The 23,682-nt window shown below is 46.2% G+C and overlaps 1 protein-coding gene across 3 annotated transcripts in view; it reads right to left on the reverse strand.

Annotated features, from left to right (window-relative positions):
- The window catches only part of zbtb46 (zinc finger and BTB domain containing 46), a 64,582-nt gene that overhangs the window by 22,829 nt on the left and 18,071 nt on the right, over window positions 1-23,682 (reverse strand). For 2 of the 3 annotated variants that reach the window (XM_076100924.1, XM_076100906.1), the window contains exons 2-3: window positions 17,481-17,704; window positions 16,402-17,350 (exon numbers count right to left, since the gene is read on the reverse strand). In XM_076100924.1, the coding sequence (XP_075957039.1) occupies window positions 16,402-17,350; window positions 17,481-17,666 (1,135 nt within the window). In that variant the 5' untranslated portion in view covers window positions 17,667-17,704. The remainder of the gene's footprint in view (window positions 1-16,401; window positions 17,351-17,480; window positions 17,705-23,682) is intronic. The other variant, XM_076100914.1, reaches the window with a different exon arrangement.

The raw sequence follows: 23,682 nt of genomic DNA on the forward strand, positions 1-23,682 counted from the left end.
TTGCATCACCGCTGGTGTGAAAAAGTGTCGATGCAAAATATTTGCATTTGCGTGTCATTTATTCGTGATTCGGCCGCGGTCGTGTAAAAGTTGAGCGGGATATAATTGAGCGTCTGTTCCAGTCGAGCCCTTTCTAATCGAGTTCTCACAGCGGCCTATCGAGCCTGTCGCCGCCGGGGGAAGTTTGTATTTGTATTTTGTAGTTTAACCAAAGTTGTTGCACACGTGCTGCGAGTGAACTTGCCGCATCTCCCCCGACCCTTGATGGCGCTCTCTTTAAGCCCTCCCGATCTATATCTAACACTTTCTTTTCTTTTCTTTTATCTGTAGCATCCACTCCAGAAACTCTTCTCGAGCGCTTCAGGATATTTTTTTGAAGGCCAACTCACACAAGAAAGTAGCCAACACACCATATTGCTGGCGAGCTAACACGCCGTTTACTTCCCTCTGGTATTTTCCTCTCAGGATTGTACACTATTTCATTTAATAGAGTCACTGAAGGGGGTTGAAAAGCTTTACAAAATTAGCGAACTTGCTAACTGTCTCGTTTAGCGAGTGATTGCTCGGTCGCTTCTGGGAAAATAAGTTCACACAGTTTATTCAACAGACGTATTTGTACCAATTTCTATTTTGTAGTTCATTTAGAGGAGGCTGAATAAATACGAGTGGAGTTTTATTGAACCTGCTGCCTCTAATCAAAATGCTATTTCATGCTCATTCCGTTGTCTAACAACAGAAACATATGTAGAGCATTAAAACACAGCACAGGTCTCCGCATAAAAGGTGTGAAAACGCCAGTCGCATGTTGCCTTTTCAAAATTAGCCGCCTCTGCGTGGACGTAGTCTGAGTGAGCGAGTGAATGAGTTAGGGAAGGGAGGGAGATAGGGAGCGGGTGAGTGCGTGGGGGATGGAGGATTGCAGGGCTCAAGGTAATCTGGGGAGTTAATGCAGCTTAGAGGGACTGAGAGGAGTGGGAGGGAGGTAGAAAAAGAGAGAGAGACAGAGAGAGACAGAGAGAGATGGGGGAGAGATGGCAGAGGGGGAGATAGACAGAATATAAAAATAATAGGGTCAGCAGGGAAAGAGAGGGAGAGAAGAGGAATAAATGAAGACGTATCGCAACTGAAGCAACAGAAAGAGAGAGAACGGGAGAGAGAGTACAGGGAGTGTAGAAGCTAGGAGAGATAGGAGAGTGGAGAGGGGGAGAGAGCGAGCCGAGTGAGATAAAGAGTGGGCTAATGAAAGGTAGGGTGAGGCTGAGCGAGTTGGCGGGTAGGAGGGAAGTCGACAGAAAGAGAGAGAGAGAGAGAGAGAGCGGGGGAGAAGTGTGCATGGGGAAAGAATGCTGGGTGGGGAAGGAAGGCAGACACGAAGGGCTTTGTGCTAAAAGCAAAGAGATGGAGAGATTGAAACAGAGAGAGAGAGAGAGAGAGAGAGAGAGAGAGAGAGAGAGAGGTTATGTCTTTCACTTCATGCAGAAAGGGGAGGAAGCCCAAAAGCCCCGTCCGGTCCGGCTCAGCCCGACCCGACCCGGTCCAGGGTCGTTTTGTTAAGGGAGAGGTGGGAGAGAGGAGAGATAATGGAAAGTGGAGGAGGAAAAACACTTTGGGTGGAGGATGCAGCACAGCGCCTGTGGGTTGTTGGTGTGTGTGTGTGTGTGTGTGTGTGTGTGTGTGTGTGTGGGTTAACACACTCCCCGTCTCACACTGACCAACGCTCAGTGCTCTCCAGGCAACTAAACACCGCCGTAATTACTTCTTTACTGCTCCCTGGTAATGAATTTTAGACGGAGAGGCGAACCAACCAACACAAAGTTCGGTGAAATCAACATGTTTCCAGCTGGACATCCTGGAGAGGATCGTTGATGTAGGATGAACACACCGACGTGTGCATCTAACGTACGACTTTTTAACACATCATTTCTGCTTTATTTACCTTCAAAGTCAGTCCGGGGTTTCCTGATAGCCAAACGGTTAAGGCTTATACCGCATAAGCGCTGTGTTTCTATTTTTGATTCCAGCTTTTTCCTGAACTATACTGTCTGCTATCAAACACGTGCAGAACATAAATAACATTTGAAATCCAGTTTAGTTGAATTATTTCACCCTGTTCTAAAAGACGAAGCAACTTGCTTCAAGAATCGGGCTGTATTGGACCTTAGCGTGCTAAACCGTATTATTCATATTTCTCACATAAATACATATATAATTAATATATATATACACATCACTGTATGAATGTGAGTAGGTCAATTACATGTGTAAAGCGCTTTGAGTGGTCGACCATAGAAAGGTGCTACACAAATAAAAGTCCATTTACCAGGTGATTGAAATCATGCTAAACCTGTTAGCATTGAGTCACGATCTTCTCCAAAGCATCTTCCCAAAGTTGAATGTCGGATCAGTGCACCAGATTTAAGAACTTGTTTAAAGGAAACAGATTGACTTGCATTGAATAAAGTTGGGACTATACTTTATTCTGCTGCACTGACAGATTCTTTCACCCTGTTTAAAGAAAATAACACTTGTAGCCTTCAACCTTCAAATCATGAATATATAGATATTTTTGCCGTGCCGCTTAAGAGCCCCCATCGAGCGGCTGCCTGACAAATATACAAAAACACACGAAGACGTATACGCTGCAATCAAACACTCCAGTCACAACAGGCGAGCCGAGAGCAGACAAGTTGGGGGGGGGGGGTTTCCTCCACAAACAGTCAATGTCACCGTGATCCACGTTACATGTTCCCTGTACGAGCATCAGTGTGGTCGGGCTGCCCGGTGACCAGAGAGCCCTCTCCGTGCTCATCTCTCCCTTCGTATAACATTAAGACTGTGCTGCTCTCTGTGGGCTTGTATCCTTGGCAACCTGCCTCCAACAATGGAGAGAGCTCTGGCCTCAGCATGGGAGGAGTACAGTGCCATGGAGAGGGGGGGGGGGGGGGGAGGCGGGAGATAGTGGGAGATGGAAAACTGGCAAGAGAGGCCGGGCAAGAAAAGGGAGAGCGGAGGAGGAAGGAGTCGCGGTGTCACAATGAGGGAAAACGTGAGCGAAGGGTTAAAAACAGACGGAGGAATCGAGCTGGATGAGAAGACGATAAGGGAGTAAAACATGTGCAAGCAGCACACTTAGTGTTCGTGGATCAGTGGAGATCTTGAGCTGATAAAAGTTGGAAGGGATCTGGACCTTAAAGTTCTCGCGAGTACAGCCTGTGAAGACGCCACCGAAATAGAAGACGGACTTGTTTGATGTGGCTCCAAATCCATTAAAAGACTTCTACCGCTGCAGCCAAACGTAGAGTCGAGTATGAGCAGCGCACGTTTGTTTTAGTTTCATGGTATCACTTTGATATAAAAACTACAAATTCCTGTGAGTGGTTGATATTCTTTACAACCGCAGGACTCATTAAAAACCAGGCGGCAAAGCAAGAGAAGCCAAAGCTTCATGTCTTGAAGCTGCATTCTCTCTAATGTCCACCAGGGGGTGACTCCTCTGGTTGTATAGAAGTCTATGAGAAAATGACTCTACTTCTCTCTTGATTTATTACCTCAGTAAACATTGTAAACATGAGTTTATGGTCTCAATCTCTAGTTTCAAGTCTTCTTCAATACAGCATGATGTTCATTTAGTACATTATGGTCCATTTAGAGTCACACAGACCATAAAGCAGGGGATGCTTTAGGGCGGGGCTACACGGTGATTGACAGGTGTCTACCCATTCATTCCTATAATAGTAGAAGAAGTAGAAGTAGAAGAAGAAGTATGACTTCAGAGTACAAAAATCCACCCCTCTAGTGTCACTTCTGGCTGCACAAAACCAAGAGGCTTCAAAACAGCAGTCCACAAACCAAAGCATGACGTCACGGTGACTGCGTCCACTTCTTGTATACAGTCTGTGGTTAAAACCTTTCCAAGCACACCACTGGATAGAAGATGGAGATTTTTAGTGCAATTAACTTGCTGGGGACATCCCACGGTTCTGCAGGGGGAAATCATCTTGAACAGCGCGCTCGTCCCTCTGACAACGATACGAGTAAGAGAGGTAATAACAGTAGAAATCCTACTGCGTGTGGACGGAGGGGGAAACCAGAGCGAGGGACGGATGCATATAAAGGACTGTGTTCATCCTCTCTCCCCTAACTGCAGCCGAGCTGAGCCATTGAGATTAATTGCTTATGATCAAATCAGCAGAAGCAGTGCAAATTAAAGAGCGAGCACCCACACCCCCTTCCTCCCCTCACCTCCGCCGAGCCAAACCCAGTGGACACGGCTAAAGTGACGAGCCCCGGCGCTTATTCGAGGCTACAAACTTGTCATTTCCTCTTTCCCCCATGAGAGGAACACGGGAGCTCACAAAGGGCCAGAAGTGGAACAAAGGGGTCGGTCGGATAGAGCGCACACTTACAGTAGACACGGCCTCAAATGGACAGAGAGCCAGTGCCCTGAGCAGAAACTACTGATATCTCACCCCTCTTTCCTCAAAAACTGTCTCTCACTCTCTCTCTCTGGCTCTCTCATTAAGAAGCCATTAGAGAGAAGGGCAGTGCAGCACCACATGACCCCTTCATAACCCCTGTTACACACCCATTAAAGGGAGGGAGGGAGGGATAGAAATAGGGAAGTAAAAAAGATATAAAGCAGAGTCAGATAGCAAAAGGGGAGGTAGAGAAAACAGGGGATGATAAGAGGGTAAAAGGGGAATAGTTCGAGCAAAGAGCAAATAATGAAATATCTGAAATTGTGTTTTTAATCTCCATACAATGGATTCTCTACTGTTTTTCTAGTCGGGAGCGACAACCATCATCATCAGAACGATGCATGTTTTTGAAGTATTTGCACCGCAACGAGGATGACGGTAACGTGCATGTCACTGCACTTGGCTGATCCCTTTTTTTCACTTGTCTCGACTGAGAAACACTTTACGAACTCGCTACCAGATGATTAGGCGAGCTGTCTGCGGCTCGCTCTGCCGGCAGAGAGAGAGAGAGAGAGAGAGGGAGAGAGAGGGAGAGAGAGAGGGAGAGAGAGAGAGGGAGAGACACGGTAGATAGAGGAGGTATGTGTGAGTCAGAGCGGAGCAGCGAGGTAGAGAGGCCTGCGATAAGTATGCAGTGACTTTAGGAGAAGGGGATAATTTGGGAGTGGAGGGGAAGACGGCTAGGCTGCTTCCTTAGTCGGACACAGGAATGCAGAGCGGGCGGAACCCAGTGTGTGTGTGTGTGTATGTGTGTTTTTGTGTGTGTGTGCGTGTATGTGTGTGTTTATGCCAGACAGGAATCCCTAACCCCCGCAGACTCCGGCTCCACTTATCAAGGCCTGCACAGAGGGGGTATGGAGGTGGAGGAGGGAGAGAAGGGGGTCTGAGTGTCCTGCGCTATCAAATCCACCTCTAACCTCCATCGCTCCCTTTCTCGTCTCCTGTACAACACACACACCTACACACACACGCACGCACGCACGCACGCACGCACACACGCACACACACACACACACACACTAAACCTTGAAGCTGAATGTCTGTGAGGCCAGAGGAACTATGGGAAGGCCAAACAGTCCAACCACAGGAGAAAAAAAGAAAAGAAAACTGCCAGGGTCACACACTATGAACACATGCAACAACACACTCTTTACCTCTCTATCTATTTCACATGCCCCCCCCCCCCCCCCCCCCCCCCCCCCCTCTGCATTTTTTGTTATTTAATGTAAATGTGATCATAAAGGTTTCTGGATTTTTCCCCAAAACTTTATTGCAGGTTTCCAGACAAATAAGGATCAAAGAAAGACCTGTATAAGAAGGTAACAAACAATACAAGACTTACCATATATATATGTATATATACATACATATATATATATATAATATATATATGTATAATAAAATATAAAAGGAAACAAAAAAAAAAAGAAAGCAAAGAAATACGGGCAACACAACAAAACACAAAAGCTCACAGATCCTACAAAAGAGGAAGTTAAACCCACAACACTGCTTTTATTTGAAGCCCTTAGACTCAATGGGAAACCACACACACACACACACGCGCACACACACACACACACTGTTAGAACACACTCTAAAAACCTCTTTTACTTTTCTTAACAGCCGTCACCTTCCAACTGAAGTATTCTCTCATTCACTCACGTCAGATGTGGTCTCAACGGGGGAGTTAGTGTAAATACAACATATTAAAACAAACTATACGTCTGCTGTGGGAAACAAGCCCATGACCCGTATTCAAAGATAGTGACTTATGAGGGAGTTGGTGGGAGTGGAAAGGAGATCAAATGAGATGAAGTTGTTCTTGGAGGTGGAGGAAGGTGGAGACAGTGAGGAGTTTGGGCCGGCAGGTGATCTCGGGCAAAAGAAAGTTGGGGGAGGGGCAAAGTTGAGTTTGACCTAGCATTGTGTCTAATGACAACGAGCAGAGAGAGAGAGTTCCTGGTTCCTGGGGTTAAGGGGTTGAATCGGTATCTACCACAGCTGCTGCCATACAGATTTGAACCCATTGTGATTTTAACAAACTTAAAACACCACCATTCAAAAAAACTGCAGCTCCCCATGATGTTTTTTCCCCAGTATGTCATATAAACGTTTCTCCATTATCACTCATATTTAGCCTGCGAGACCTTTTAAGTTGATTTGGCCGAACTGGTTCGCAGTTATTTACACATCCAGCCGATATGGAGCAACGTTAATTTGAAGTCGTGTCCCTGGTGATCTGGCGACTGCGTGAGTGTGTGTGTGTGTGTGTGTGTGTGTGTGCACCTCTGTGTCCGTCCACGGCTGATCTCTCATTCTGCTGCAGCAAACTGCATCACGTTTTGGGTGGTAAGTTATGACTGCATGCCCAAGGACCTCTTGTGGTTGAGGTGACTCACATTTTCTCAAAACACCTTTTACTGCTTGTGTTCTACTGCCATTGACTGCCTGCTCACTCCTCACTCACTACTCTTAACCGGGCCCCCGGCTGGTGGGGGCCACTAGTGATGACACAGCTGAGTGCATCGCTGACGTCCCAGCCGCTGCTCTGGGGGGATGAAAGAGTTTGCGATTTATTTGGTTAACAGCTAACAGAACTACCAGTACACACAGTGCAAGACCAAAACAATGAGCTGAAAGATGCTAAAACTGTCCACAGAGCTGAGGTGAACTGTAGAGTTATAGTTTAGTGATTATCGTTTATAAAATATTGGTTATAACCCTTTCTCTAAAGCTGTGTCAGGTGTTGTGAAGGTGTGCTATTGTTACAGGCATGTCTGGACAAAAAGAGATTGACAAGTCCGTTCTCAGCTCACCACTTGACCGGCCTCAGTCTGTCAAGCTTGTGACCTTTAACCCACAATGGAAAATGGTGTTTGACGATATTAAATTGCCTTTTCAGAATTCGACATCCTTTTCCAAACGCTGAGAGACATGCTGCTGTGCAAAGTCGGTTGTGGGGCTGCATTTTCATCATTTCATGTAAATGTCTATGTGATCATAAAGGTTTCAGTGTACGTATAAAACAGAGCATCAAAGAAACAAAAGAAAGTAAACAAACAAAACAAGACTTAAAATATATATTTATATATATATGTATAAAATAATCAAATTTAACTGATGTAAAAAAGGAAAGAAAGACAAAACAAAAATAAACTGTTTTTACATGAGCAAGAAAAACAAGAAGCTCACAGATCCTAGGAGGAGGAAGTTGAACCCACACCCCTGCCTTTATTTGACACACACACACACACACACACACACACACACACACACACACACACACACACACACACACACACACACACACACTCGTGTACTGTATACAAGCAGCGGCCGTAGCTCCAGTGTTTGAGATGAGTGAAAACAGAAGTGACAGTGTGAAGTGATGGGATGGGAAGGAAGGTCCAAAAGGACAGAGGGAAGAAGGGATAGAGGAGAGGAAGGAGGGGACAAATACTTGTGAAGGACGGAGAGTGGCTTCCAGGACTGTCTTCAAACACACACACACAAACACTTGTATGTACACAACCAAAGCCATAATTGTCCCCTGTGGTGATTTTGGCCTCTTCCTGTTAGTTTCTCATTGCTGTTGGCCGTCTCTTCTATATCTTTAACACTTTTTTTTGTCCTCTTTTCAAAAGAAGAGAGGGTGGATGGTGGGGGGGGGGGGGGGGGGTCACAAGAGAAAGAATGAGGGATGAAGGAGAAAGAGAGGTCTAAAGGAAGGAGGTGTGGAGGGGTGTGACGGCGGAAAAGGGGAATGAAGGGAAGGAGGGGAAAGGAGAGAATGAATGTGTAAGAGGAAGGGAGACTTTGCCCTCCAGCGGGAACACTCCCACGATTCTGTGTGTGTGTGTCCGTGTGCACAAGTGTGTGTGTGTGTGTCTGTGTGTGTGTGTGTGTGCACGTGTGTTTGTGTGCGAGCTGCGCCTCGGCCAAACCGACACACCCACAGGCTGCAGACCTCTGTATCCTGTTCGGGTTGTCCGTTTGTCCAAACATCATGCACAGGCACCCCTCCTCCTCCCCGTCCTCGCGCCCCTTTTCTAACTGGTCTGACGGGGGTAGAGGCCGCGGAGGGAGTGGGAACGGTAAATAGAACAAAGCCACCTTTCTAAAATAAACAGAGCGGGTAAAGAGGAACTTCAGGTTGAGGGGAAATGAGAGAGAACGACAGCATGAGCTTACTGTAAAAGCACTTTTTTTAAGGTTAAACTCTTCGCGAAAGTTACCGTTTCTGCTTCTTCCTGTCAGTCAGTCTGCCAGCGTACATGTCTACCACTCTTACTCTCACTCACACACACACACACACACACACTTTGCTAGTCTCAATATCCAGGCTGCTCGCGCTCGACTGACTCTGGGTGAATGTTGGGTACAGTGTGACACATAAGCCACAGCGAGCGGTGCTGCCAGGCTCACGGCTACAGGGCCCATTACTGGCTATCAGATCACCGGAGGAGAGAGGAGAGAGGCATCCCAGCTCGCATCACATCACATGTCATATCTCCAAAACAGGAGCCGTGTCACGGATCTCTCATCGAAGAGGAAGAGGAGGGGGAGGCCTCTTGATTTTGACTTCAGCATTGGCGTCACCTTTCAGACCCTGGGGTTAAACACACGAATGCCCTGCGTCCTGATTATACACTCATGTGTTACACGAACCGTGTCTTTTTTTACCTGTACTTGGGTGTAATCGATTTAAAGTTAAACTGGTATCACACAGTATTCACACCTTGGTATGAAACCTCAGGTATCACCTCATTTTAAAAGCCTTAAAATAAATAAGTGAGTTATAGAGGATGTTGCAGTGTGTTCTCACGTCTGAATCTATAAGTGTGTGTTAACCACAACCATTAATATAGACATTTGGGGTATGTGATGTGTGGGGTTTTAGCTGAAGGGGGGGGGGGGGGGGGGGGGTAATGCTGTGAATGTTTAACCACAGAAACCCACCTCTCCTCCCCTTGCGCTGTGCCAACAGGACATCCTGTCAGGATGCATTCTGGGTAGCTTGATTCTTAGACCTGGGCGATCAACGCCAAGACATGTGTGCGTGTGCAGAGTTAAATGTACTTCATAGCAGACTCGCAGGTGAATGCACGTGTTTACATACTTGCATTGAGTTCAGTGGGTGAGTGAGTGTGTGTGTGGGCTGACGAAAGCACACACATGGGCCCAACCCAGGTGCACTCTGGGTGGGATGGCTAATCTTTAAACCCCCCCCCCCCCCCAGACACACACACACACATACACACACTTCACCTCCTCTTCTCCACCCTGCAATCCTTCTCCGGGCCTGTTCCAGGGGCAGGAGGTGGAGAGGTGGGGGGGGCGCTGACGTTTTGGAAAAAAGCCACGGTCCGGAGTGGGGAGGGGGCAGCTTCCTGTCCAAAACGGCTCTTTTAAAGCCAGCGAATTATAAATAGAGCAGGTGTCAGTATTGAGAACGCAGCGAGAGATAGAGAGAGAGAGAGAGAGAGAGAGAGAGAGAGAGAGAGAGAGAGAGAGAGAGAGAGAGAGAGAGAAGCGCTGCGAGAGGAAAAGACAGACAGCAAGAGTGTGAAAAAATAGTGTGAATGTGTGTGTGGTGTGATGATGGCGTGGTGGAGTAGGAGAAGGGGCTTTTTAGCTGGTGGACTGCCCACAATGTCCAGCAGGATGTGAGGTCATTTGACAAAGATGGCTGGTGGGTGGTGAGAAATGATTGGTTACCACGGTGATAATGGAACTTTTTATATATATATATATATATATATATATATATATATATATATATATATATATATATATATAGTGAGGATCGAAGAGAAAGGCTGACACGGAAAAGGGGTGAAGAACAGTATTTTAGTCCTCCGTCACAACTCCCACTAGAACAAAAAAATGCATTCAACCCCTCTAACATATGAGTGTGTGTGTGTGTGTGTGTGTGTGTGTGTGTCTGGTAGCAAGGCACAAAAAGGGGAAGGAGAGGATGGAGGGAGAAGGGGAAACTGAGGGAGGTGGAGTGAGCTGGCCACAAAAGTCAATAGGGTGGGAGGAAAGGGCTGAAATCATCTGTGCAGTCAGAGGACAAAGAGGCAGAGCAAATAGGGCGTGTGGGGGAGAGAGAGAGAGAGAGAGAGAGAGAGAGAGAGAGAGAGAGAGAGAGCAACTGGAGTACAAAGACAGAACTGATAATAGACTGACTCTGGAAAAAGTGAGAAAGATGAACCAGGAGCCACAGAAAAAAAAAAAAGGAGAGAGATAAAGACATGGATAGAGGGGAGAAAATACGTTGGGTGGGAGAGGCCTCCACACGATGTAGTTATCTAACCCACAGCGTGTCAAGCACCAAGCCAAGAAGAATAAGGGTTAAGAATTAAGTCCACACAGTCTAAAATATTAAATCTATTTTGGTTTTTTAATGAAGGAGGAGTGAATTAGGGAGGAAATATGCGAGTAGATTATTAAACCTGAGAGCGAGGAGGAAAAAGTGGAGAGGTGTGCAAAGGGGTGAGGGAGGGGGGGGGGAGGGGGGGGGGGGGGGGGGGGGTTGGAATCTGTTCATGGTGTTTTAAATATTAAACCTATTTCAAGTTTAATGAAGTGCAAATACTATGGGGAGAGTCTTAACTGGAATACAGAGAGGAAGGGGGCGAAAGGGGGATCCGATTCATTATTTCAAGTGTTCACCTTTAGACTGCAGAGACTTGGGGAGACGAGCGCAGGCAAGGAGAGGAAGAGAATTAAAGAAATATATAAGAGAGAGAAAGTTTTAAGTGGAAGTGCAACCTAGAGGGCAGTTTTGAGAGCTGGGGAGGGGGGAGGGAGGGGGAGGGGAGGAGGCAGGTGAGTCCGGGAGGATCCAGAAGCTCCAACACGCCAAAACATGCGACGCATGGAAAACACAGGAGAGAAGGTTCTACGGAAAAACGATTTCTCTGTGAGCGTGTGTGTGTGTGTGTGTGTGTGTCAGTTGTGCGTCAGTGTGTGTGTGTGTTGGTGGTTGAGGAGGGTAACTCTGAGGCCACAGAGAGGAGAGTCAAATAAAGATGTTGGATTTCAAAAAAGATTCTCGATGTAATCAATGTGCAAACAGCTAGAGGGAAATGGAAAGAACAGCCCACGTGTGATTGAACTGTTCACGTCTACATAATCAGATGCTCTAAGCTGTGTGTGTGTGCGTGTGTGTGTGAGTGTACATCACACCGGCCATGTACCGGATTGCCAAAATCCCCCAAGCTGCCACTAAAAGGTCACCGTGTGTGTGTGTGTGTGTGTGTGTGAGAGCGTCATTCCTTTTTAATACCAGCGAAAAAAAACCCGAAAAAATATTTCCAGTGCTGTTATTCTGTGGGATGAAGATCAAGTTGGTGTTTGCCCCAAGTATGAAGGAAGTAGGAAATAAATCAATCGTTAACTGATGCTTTCACCGTCTCCGTTGGTCTTCTGAGTCTGAGAGTGAAGATGCCAAAAAAGAAGAAGAGGTGACACCTGCTTTAATAGAATAGAATAATAGCATTGAATGTTGAGGAAGTACTGAAGGTATTAAATAGCAGAAAGTAAGGTCTTTGTGGACAAAATGACACATTTACAGACTGAAAGATACCCTCCTTAGAAAAGGCCTGGACTGAATAGGAAATGAACGAGTGTAAATACTGAAATATCAGTAGAGGAACATGTTTGTACCAGACATACGATAATATTTATACAAAATCTTTAAGTGCGGTAACTGTAGTTTAATAAAGGCTACAACCAGGCGACAACCTCCGGGTCTGAAAAACGTGTCTTAAAACCTGCATTCTCTCTAGTGTCCACCAGGGGGCGACTCCTCTGGTTGTATAGAAGTCTATGAGAAAATGACTCTACTTCTCTCTTGATTTATTACCTCAGTAAACATTGTAAACATGAGTTTATGGTCTCAATCTCTAGTTTCAAGTCTTCTTCAATACAGCATGATGTTCATTTAGTAAATTATGGTCCATTTAGAGTCAAACAGACCATAAAGCAGGGGATGCTTTAGGGCGGGGCTACACACGATTGACAGGTCTCTACCACAATGTTGTCCAGTCTTGGCGTTGTCCGTGTTTTCGTCTAACAACTTAAATCCTTTCACAGTGTGTTTTCACTCCATGGAAGTTAATTGGAACATTTTTGGTCGCCTAAAAAATTTCTTCTTCAGCGCTTCTGTGCACTAAGCTCCGCCCTCTAGTGTCACTTCTGGTTGCTAAAAGCCTAAATGGGGTGAAAATAAAGAATATTGAATTTACAATTAAAAAACTAGAATAGCCACACCTCTCATGTCAGGAGCTGCAACCAGCAAAACACTTTTGCTTGATAAATGATTAATGGATAGACTAATTTCCTGTCGATCAGCTAATTGATTAGTCGACTAGTCATTACTGTGTGCATTACAAGAAGAGAGGCTGATGTGAGGCATCAAAGCAAAAAATATACTGAATATGTTTTGAATAAAAGCTTCAGGCTTGATATTTCAAAACACTCCCGTCTTTGATTTGCAGATGCTTTTTAATCCAAGTCTGGAAGACGCAGCGGGCGGCCAAACTAAAAATAATTTCAGGTAATTATTTAAAGGTTTACGACATGAGCAGGCAGGGGAAGTAGAGACAAAGAAAAAAATGTCACGTCTAATATATTATTGTGCAGAAAAATATACACACACCATCACAGATTTGCCGGAATGCGAGCAGTGCTGACTTTTCTCTTTTCTAATTCACACGTACCATTTCAAATATTTGGGGCAGCAGACAAGATGAGCACCAGAGAGAGAGAGATCAAGAGAGAGAGAAAGAGAGCGAGAGAGAGAGAGAGAGAGAGAGAGAGAGAGAGAGAGAGAGAGAGAGAGAGAGAGAGAGGAAGTGCTTAGTAGCCTCACTAATGACAAATGAACAATGACAAATGAACACAGCAGACGTTTGCAAGTGAAGGGGATCTAAAGAAAACAAATCCTAATTCCTGCAGCTGTTTATGTCAACACAGGCACACGACATGTTCACACAAACGCTTTGGAACGGCTGCACGCTGACACACCGAGCCTCCAACACACGGCCATCTATATTACCCTCATATTACGGTGCAGAGCCCTCATGCTGTGTGCGGTGTGAGCGCTTTCTGATCGTGAAGCATGGACACCGATCACAGACGAATGAGAGGGGGAGAGTCTGGGCACTTCTCATCAATAAAGAATGAAGCAATTAAGCTAATCTCAGACTGAAGGTGCCCTTTCTCCTTTCTCCACCGACCGTATCCCTTCATGGAAACCAACAACTGGACTTCCACACAAGTTTGTTCTTTTGTTTTTGTGAGGGATAAAAAAAAAAGTTCTACAATAACGTTGAGCCTCATTTTAATAGTAGGACTGATCCTTAAATGTTGATATACTGCAAAATAAAAAGGAAATGGATCTATAATAGAACTTTCTCACAACCAGGCAGCAACCTGAAAAGTGAAGCCAATGCTGAAGTGTCCTCCTGCATTCTCTCTACTGACCACCAGGGGGCGACTCCTCTGGTTGTATAGAAGTCTATGAGAAAATGACTCTACTTCTCTCTTGATTTATTACCTCAGTAAACATTGTAAACATGAGTTTATGGTCTCAATCTCTAGTTTCAAGTCTTCTTCAATACAGCATGATGTTCATTTAGTACATTATGGTCCATTTAGAGTCAAACAGACCATAAAGCAGGGGATGCTTTAGGGCAGGGCTACACCCCCTTGCAATGCTGTCATTGTTGTAGTTAGAAACTTTAAATAGAACTGTACACCACTTTCTAAATCCTTGGCTCTCCCATATGCTCGTACGTCTGATTCGGATCTCCTCCTGTAGGTGACAAAATCCGGACTTAAGGAGACTTAAGACTTAAGTAGACAAACTCTCATAAGCCCGCAGGAATCCTGTGTGTTTTTTTCACCCTGACAGGGTCAAAAGAAAAACAACAACCTGAAGGCATCACATCGATAGAAGAAGCACTCCCACAAACCAAAACACATCGCACCACCAACGCCGATCCAACAATGGCCATACAAAACCTGTTCAGCAATTCCCCAGACCTTTCGCTAAACACACAGAAACCGCCTCCTGCAAACTGACTCAACACACACCATTGAAAACTACCCTGACTGTCATCCACTACCACTCCAAAGCCCACTAGTAACATGATATTTCACTGCTAAATGGCAAGATCTGCCCTTTTGAAGGAGACCCCGAATGGTTGATAAACCTCACGATACAAAAGACTCTCCTCCATTGTGAGCCTGGTCCCGAAACGCAGGTTAAAGAAATGACTGGTTGTTTTTTTGGCTAACACCAGGTGAGTCTACACCAGTGGCAACACTAGACTTCCTCTAACCTTTAGGTGAGAAAAACACCTCTCTCTCTCTGGAATGGCTGCTTCACCACAGCCGGACTAAAACTCTACCTTCTACCACAGAACCAACAAACCGGCCAACGGGCTAAATAGTGCCATTTAGTTTGTGTGCGTGTGTGTGTGTGTTTTGCTCTGAAGCTCAAGACAAGATGTACCTGGTGACCGTAATAATGTCTGAGTGCAGATCACAAAATCTGGGACTAAGGACACTTAGACAAATCCTCGTAAGCCTGTATGGATGCCCCCCCACTATCTCTCTCTCCCTTTTCCCTCGTCTTGCCCTTTCCAGAAGGTCCTTCCCTAAACCCAAGAGAGAGAGTGAGAGAGAGAAAGGGGGGAGGAGGGGGAGGAGCCAGGGATGGCGAGGACGCGCTGGTAATCCGTGCAGTGACCCAGGTCAATTCAATTATCCTGTTTTCTTTCACTGCGCGACACGTGTGCCCATTTCACAGCCAACTCCCTTAATGCGCCCAGGATTAGCTTCTCTTACTTTTAATGATCTACCTATCGACGCCTTGGGCCCCCGGGTGCACACACACACACACACACACACACACACACACACACACACACACACACACACACACACACACACACACACACACACAGATGCTCAACACTCACACACAGCAAAGTGTTTTTCATGTATTAGTTTTTAGTGTAATGGAGTTCACAAAACAATTCTGCAAGGCTGAGGATCAAGAGACACTTTTCTCAAAAATAAACGCGTGTTTGTGCTAACGTTTGCTTGTTTATGTGGGAGTGTGTGTTACATAAACTGCAGTAAGAACAGGATCGTATTATCCATCGGCATTTACCCAGGCTTCCCCTCAAACCTCTCAAGATTTGAGATAATCACCTTAGGCCTAACACGTTAGTGTGGAAGCTCGCTAATCTCAAACCCGGAGGATCAAAAGAGGTCATTTTTTTTCCAGGGACGCTTGTGTGCATGGCTGAGATGCGTTGAGACAACCCGCGCAGGAATCAAAGCATTGAGTGCGTGTGTACTGTAAAGTGCACACGCTGTTGAACTGGAGTTCAACTAAAGTCAACACGGCAGTTTGATCACGACTGCTGCCTTGCCGGGTAGACAGCGTCTTTTAAAAGAGAAGCCCAGATGAATTAGATCCTAGTTGAGTAGTGAGACAACACTCTCACTTAATTATCTATTCTAACCTTATTATCTCACCAGTCATTCACTAATTACAAGACTGGATAACTAAGTAGGCGTCCGAAACTGCAGCAACTCTGGGAAACTCTTAAGCCTCAAAGTCATCAAATCAGAACTACAAAGTCTTCTCTGAGAAAGAAGTGCTTTCTATTGGCCTGCGTCCAGCCCTCCTATTTTAAAAGCCAGTCAAAGATGATTCCACCTGTTTTTGTGACACTAAACTAATAATCTAACTAACAAATCCACTTTAAAAACAGGAGTTGGACATGAAAAAGCTCTGCTCTCTTTTCACCGTCTGTTTCGTCCGTCTCACATAAAATATGCAGCAGCACTTTCCAAAGACAGGAGACGCTTAGAAGCAGGTTTTTGTCGGCCTTACCTGGGATTTCCTGCCCGTTGTAGTTCCATCCAGCCACAGCCAGCATGGAGGGCAGAGGAGATCCAGGCCTACTGTCCCGGTCTCTCTCCCTGTCCCGCTCCCTCTCCCAGTTCCTCTCAGACTGCTGGGTAATATGCCTGACGGTGTCCTTGTTCTTCCTGTTCTTCCTCCGCCCCGACCCCGACAGCGGTTGCCAGGGCCCTTCTCCGCCTCCTCCAGCGGCACCTCCAGCACCTTGCTCCCCCTGGCTCTGGGCCGCCCCTCTGGGAGTGTCCCGTGGATGTGAGGAGGAGGCGGGGGACACCTGCTCCTCTTTGACGGTGACAGGCCTGTAGTCGTGTGGCCAGGCGGGCTGGGAGTCGTGGCAGGCTTCCTCTTGGCTCTCGTGGCTCTTGGGGGGTTCTTGGTCCTCCTTGCCGTACGTGCTGCCTCCCTCGTGGCAGCTGGCGATGGCTGAGTCCCCAGAAGAGTTGGCCGGGCTGGTGCGGCGCGCCAGCCAAGGCGAGGTGCTGCGACCAGACATGATGGAGGCCAGGGCTTCAGAAGCCATGCCCACGATCCCACCTCCTCCTCCTCCTCCTCCTCCTCCTCCTCCAGCTCCTCCTCCTAAACCCGCTCCGCCCCCTGCTCCTGCCATACCCCCTCCACCTCCACCACCTCCGCTTATGCCCGCGGCACCGACCGCTCCCATCTCAAAGTCGGCCAGCTCGTCGGCCATCTCGGAGCGGATGCTGATGTCCAGCGCCGCCTTGATGAAGGTGTGGCAGGCCTGGACGATGTCCGTCATCTGCAGGTAGCTGGCGGCCGACATGACCTCGATCACATTCTTGCTGGTGAGGGCGAGGTGCGCCGAGTACATGAAGTCCAGTATGGCTTTGAAGCCCGTCGCTGTGACAATGTCCAGGTGAGTGACGGTGGTCTGGTGGTAAGGCTCTGCCCCTTTTTTAACCTGAAGGGTGAGAGAGATTATTCACAGCAGCTCTTGTTCAAACGTCTCATGCAGCAAAACTACTACGATGTGAGAGAAGAACAACACACTCCCTTGACTCATCCACCCCCCCAAGTGTAGCAGTCCCTACCTGGCAGTAAAGAGTCTTGAAGTAGCGCGAGGAGCCCAGGAGGACATTCTTATGGGCCTTGAAGATCTTTCCGTCCACGATGACACAGGCGTCGCAGAGGATGCCATGCTGCCTCTGCTCGTTGAGCTCTCTGAGGAGCTGGCGGTAGTGAGAGGAGATCTCCATGTCCTCCTTCCTGTTGTTCATCTGTGTAGCTGAACAAAAGCCTCTCCTCCAAATGTCTGCTGGGAGACAAAAGAAGACAACGAATTAATATCAAAGGGTATTGTACCGTTAAACGTAAAGTACGGGAATTTGATACAGTAAAGGAGCAACGAAGTCTGAAAAACATTTTTGTCTTTGCAACACATCCAGGCATTTCTCTTCTAAGTCCACACACTGTATGCGGTTGATGGATGTAGCTTAAAACGTCAGATTCATTTTCACGTAAGGGGAGCGGGGGGGGGGGGGGATGAGCAAATTTAGCCGCACCGCTCCTTTAAAGACGAGCCAGGGTATCTCAATAATGACTGTGACATAAAAACAATGACATCAATAGAAACCACATCTCAACTGCTGTAGTTTGATGTCTAAAAACAGCCCAGTAACAAATAGTCAAAAATCTCTGTGTTCAAACCGTGTCTGACAGGTTCATTTGTGTGTGTGTGTGTGTGTGTGTGTGTGTGTGTGTGTTTGTACAAGAGAGAGAGAGAGAGAGAGAGAGAGAGAGTGTAAGCTCATTAAAAATGTCAGTTGAAAAGCGTGACACTTTCACAAAACAGTTGAGAGGGAGAAAAACACCTCATTTAGCACAAACCACTTTACCATTAAAAATGTATCAATAAACACAGCCTCAGTTCCTTGTTATTCTTTTTCTTCATCTCTCCTACGACTGTGAACATTCAATCAGTTGTCTAGTTAAGACGAAAAAGTCACTTTTGAACCTTCACCTCTGCGTTTTTGATCTTGCACAGTTCAGTCTGGGTTGTGAACATGTTTTTTTTCCTGAAAACTACAGAGAAAATATCCTTAATGGCAATTTGTGAAGCTGCTCAACTGTCAGCGAATGAAGATCCAACTCATCAGTATTCATCAGGCGACAAACTACTGTTCTGAAAAGTGAAGCCGATGCTGAAGTGACTTCAACCCGCATTCTCTCTACTGACCATCAGGGGGCGACTCCTCTGGTTGCAAAAAGATGTCTAGTTGTATAGAAGTCAATTAGAAAATTACCATAATTCTCACTTGACTTGTGATTGACAGGCTGCTGCCACGGCGTTGAACTCTTTGGGAGTTGTCTGTGTTTTTCGTCTTACAACTTAAATCCTTTCACAGTGTAATTTCAGTTTTGGTCCCCTAAAAATGTTAGCGTTCAGTTGTACTAAGCTCCACCCTCTCGTGTCACTTCTGGTTGCAATAAACTAAGAAGGAGACTTCCACAAACCAAGATGGCAATGGCCAAAAACAGAGATGCGATAGTCAAATACTAAGATGGCTCGATGGCGAAAAACCAAGATGGAGACGGCAAAAAACCAAGATGGCGACGACCAAAAAACCAAGACGGTGAAGGTCAAAAACCAAGATGGCGACGACCAAAAACCAAGATGGCGATGGCCAGAAAAACCAAGGCGGTGAAGGCCAAAAATCAAGATGGCGACGGTTAATGTCACGGTTTTGGGTTTTTGTTTAGTTGTTTCTCCGTTTTATTTTTACTTTCCCTGCCTCTTGTGTCCTGTGTTCACTTCACTTCCTGTCCTTGTCTACTTCCCACCTTTGTGATTGTCTTCCCCGCCCTTAATTGGACCCTGCTGTGTCTCATCACCTGCACCTTCCCAGTGTATTTAAACCCTGAGTGTCTCTTGTCTCATTGTCGGTTCGTCTGTGGTGTATCCTGGTCCGTGGTGTTACTTGTTCTGCTAATCAACCCTGGTATGTTCCCTGATTCATCTCTGCTCTTCCCTACCGTGTTCCCTGTTTTAGAAGTTTTGTTTTATTGGACAATTTCGTTACTCATTTTTTGACTCCCCAGTTCTGCAAATGTTGTGTTGAACATTTTTCTTTACTATTAAAACCCCCTATATTCAACCCTCTGTTTCCCCGTGTCTCCCTGCATTTGGGTCCATCCTTTACTTCGCCATTATAAACCAAGATGGCAAAAGCCCAATAAACAAGATGGCGATGGACAAAATGGGGAAACCGGCATCATTTATTGCTACTTTTACAACAATAACAGAAAAGCTCAAGGTTTAGAATTTTCACACATCTATTAGCCCTTAAAGATTCTTCAGGCTTTTTGGGCTCAGAAATATTGATGTAAGATGTGGGATGGTTTTATAATAGCCTGTGTTTTTTGTCTTTTTCTTCACAGTGTCCATGTTAGATGACATACAAGAGGTGCTGTGAGCTCAACACACAACAGAAGGCATGCAGGTGAAGGCCACGGAGGCAGGAGAGCAGAAGGAGACAAAGGGAGATATGAACATCGCTCTAAGTTGCAGAGAAACAAGGTGAAACTGCATAAGCCCTTGCAAACACAAACACACACACAGAGGATGAAGATGAACACACACACAGGCAGTGCATTAGCCAGAGCATTAGCAGCCGCCGCTCCCGCTCTCGTCTTGGTGAGGGCTAAATCGCGGGGACGCAGAGTGTTACCAAACGCAGCAGTGATTTGTTTTGGGAACGCCACAGCTGTCAGCTCTCGTGGGCCGCTCTGAGAGATGACAGCTCGGGTTGGCCAAGGTGACAGCGGCGTTTGCTCGGGGGCCGGCACACTTCAGGTCATGTTTAGCGACGCTCTGCTCAACCTGATGGCTTGTAAGATCAGATAAATCCAACCGGTGTCCCCCCACGTCTGCTTTGGACAAACACACCACCTATGAACGGCGGTGGATGGAGTGACGGTGACAACCGCTTGAAAAAACCTCTCCTTTCCTCAAGGAGTTTGATGAATGTGCGACTCGCTCGCAAACCGCCTTGACTGGCGTGTATTTAAGTCATAGAAATAGAGAATTGTGAGGAGGAAGGAACGAGAATGCAGAATAACAGCGTCCCTCAGAGTCTCAAAAGGCAACTTTTGACGCAAGTTTTTTTTTATCCTCCAGCTCACACACTTCTTAGAAAACTTCTATTGGCGGTCTAACCTTGAGATATTCCTTCCTTTCTACGTTGCCCTGATGGAGGAACTGAAAGTCTTTACCTCTCACCTTTCACCAGCTCCCCTCCTCCTCTCCTTGCTATTCTTCCCTCAGGGCCACTGGCACATTCAGTTGTACAGCCCCCGGTCTATGAAATAGGTCTACCTCTCATAACCGCATCCACAACACAGAGGAAGTCGTTTATTCCCTGAGAAATACCTCAATACCCTTTTTTTTTCTATTCCTCGTTTTTTTTCCAGCCAATGATGGATGGTGAAACCCAGGGTCAGCGGCACCCGTTTGAAGAAAAAAAAGATTGCTACTGTAGCTCAGAGGAAGCAGGGAAAGAAAGCCAGCTACAGCTAATCAACAGCTGGAATAAGACCGCCTTTGGCTGGTGCGTTGCACGGGTCAGGGTCTCTCTACCTATGTCCCCATCTGTTACAGTCCAGCTATCAGTAAACGACAATAATGACGAGCTAACAAGCAACATGCTAATGACAGCAGCGCTGTTCTCAGCGAGAGGGAATTTAATAAAGAGTCGATTCACTCAAATTTCAGATACGAAACACATTTGAAACACGACAAACAAGATTTCCGCCTCCACTCCCATACAAGGTAAGTGAAGGGAATTTAATTGGTGGTGCTCACTTCATTGACAAACAGCAGCATCTCTTTCCGAAAACAGTGCACTCATTGTATAGAGAGAAAAAATAGTTCCATTCCCCTCATATAAATCTCTCATCTGGACAAATAAAACCAAAACTAGCTCGATAGCATCAGAGGTGAGGGTGTGAATATCTATATTTTTTTGTATTTTGGGTGAAACAAGCCTTTTATGCAGTAAAACACAAATTTCAAACAACCCAGTGGATACAGAGTCTGTTAACTGGGATTAAAGTTCATTAGTGCAACTTCTCATTCTGTGTGTTAATGCGTGTCCAAAGAGCTAATGATGATGTCAGGGCGGTGCTGCACTCTGATACAGGGAGGAGGGGGGGGGCATGTTGCAAAGGGAGTATTGAGAATGTTCGGCGAGGTTGCCGGCTACGATTGCAACCCAAAGACAAGTTAAATGGTGCCTCAAATTTAACAAACAATGATCAGTGGAGGGTGAAACGACAGCGGAGGACGGAGAGAGAGAGGGAGAGGTCTAATCAGATTTATTGCTTCAACAGACTCGGAGACATACTGAGTCCGTAGTTAGGCAGAGAAGAGGGACTTTAATGGAGTGCGCTTTGACCTCTAAACTCTCTGCTTGCCTAATTGGCTTGTTTAATTTCAGCATGTCCAATTCCCTCCAGTCAAAGACCCCTTTTCCAGAGGAGCCAATCCCGACTACTGCGCAAACCTCCAGTATTCATCCTGGCTTTTCCTTTTTAAATCCCTTTTTATTGAGATAAATAAGCAAATATCCACCAAATATTTCATCACATCTTATTCCTTTTTTTTAAAACATAGACGGTCGTTTTTTATAAAAGAAATAGCTGACTTCGGTCTGGGATATGTTGTAGTTATATCACAACTAAGAGGCGTTGTTCAGCCCGAAGCTACTGCTCAAATATATCATTCCGCATGTCAATACTTCTCTCCATACAGTATGTACCCATGTGTATATACACATACACAGACATAACCATATCCTTCTACACGTTTTCACATGGGCTATATCAACCAAAGAAACAAACACATTGCAAGAGATTTCTATTCTTTCTCCTCATTTTTAATTCCGTTGGAAGCCAACATGCTATCCCTATAGCAGCTATTCTCTATTTCTGTGTAAGTACAGCAAAACATGGAGTCAAATGTCTTGTGTGTGCATACATGTCAATAAAGCTGATTCTGATTCTGGCTTTTCATTTCTTCAGAGAGCTCCTCCATCTTACCCCGAGAGCTTAGACCATCGACAGGACCAAAACTGTCTCCCGACACCATGTGAGTACAGCCTTGATTTATACCACTTTTTTTCTCTCCAAATATACACTTGACACAAGATGGGAAAGTAAGATAAAATGAACATGTCAAACAAAAAAAGTAGAGAGAGAGGCAGAGATGTCTGTGTCTCATCCAAAGCATCTCTGCAGCAGTCTCACCAAGGCTACACAAACTAAAGCTTGCTTGCAGGATGTCACGGAGCAGAAAGAAAAAGAAGCTTTTCATCCCGCTATGAAATTTCACCATGAAAAAAAAAAAAAGCAAGGAAAAAGTCATCAGGAGGCAGGCTGACAGTCTGTGAGCGCTTATTTGTGGTCAGAGATGATTGTTTCAGTAGAGCATGCCACCAGAGCTCCAAGTCCCTGTCACCCTTCTGAGGCCAAATCAAAAGTGACGGTCCTCCTTAACCCCCCCCCCCCCCCCCCTCCTTCGCTCAAACAAAAACACACACACGATTAAGAGCCCCGTTCCCCTCGTAACACACACACCCCCTAATACACAAGCACATGCAGGACCCTAAAAACACACACACGATTAAGAGCCCCGTTCCCCTCGTAACACACACACCCCCTAATACACAAGCACATGCAGGACCCTAAAAACACACACACACACGTTCACACGCTTAGCAGAGCCGTCATGGCGTCGCACCCGGTTTGTCCTGGTCACATCAAAGCAAAAGTCACTTTAGGCCCCAGCCAGACGACTAAAGGGATGAGACGTGTGATGGAGTGAGAGAATGGGGCTTCCTCCTCCTTGATGTTTTTCTGTTAATGCGGCTTGTCCCTCCGAGCCACTTCTCCGCCTTTCCTTGACCGCGCAGGACCGTAAGGGAGACGGGGCGCAAGGTCCTTCTGGATCAGAGGCAGAACGGGACTTTGTTTGTGCGGGGGCGGGGGGGGGGGCTCATGCATTTCATGAGGTATTGGTACATCACACCAGACGAGGATGCCACAACACGTGAGACATCTCTTCACACGGGGCGGAATATATGATGACACAACATCATTTGGCAAATGAAACTCACTTGAAGCACTTTCTCTTTGGTTAAAAACGTGTCTGTTGATTCGCTCCTCATTAACATTCTTGCAGGCACAAGGTTTAAACTGGCTGCAGGTTCCTTCATGGGTGTTAGCAAGCGGTTTCAC

Source organism: Anarhichas minor, unplaced genomic scaffold, assembly GCF_050575085.1.
Source record: "Anarhichas minor isolate MPS153535 unplaced genomic scaffold, ASM5057508v1 ptg000003l, whole genome shotgun sequence".
NCBI lineage: Eukaryota > Metazoa > Chordata > Actinopteri > Perciformes > Anarhichadidae > Anarhichas > Anarhichas minor.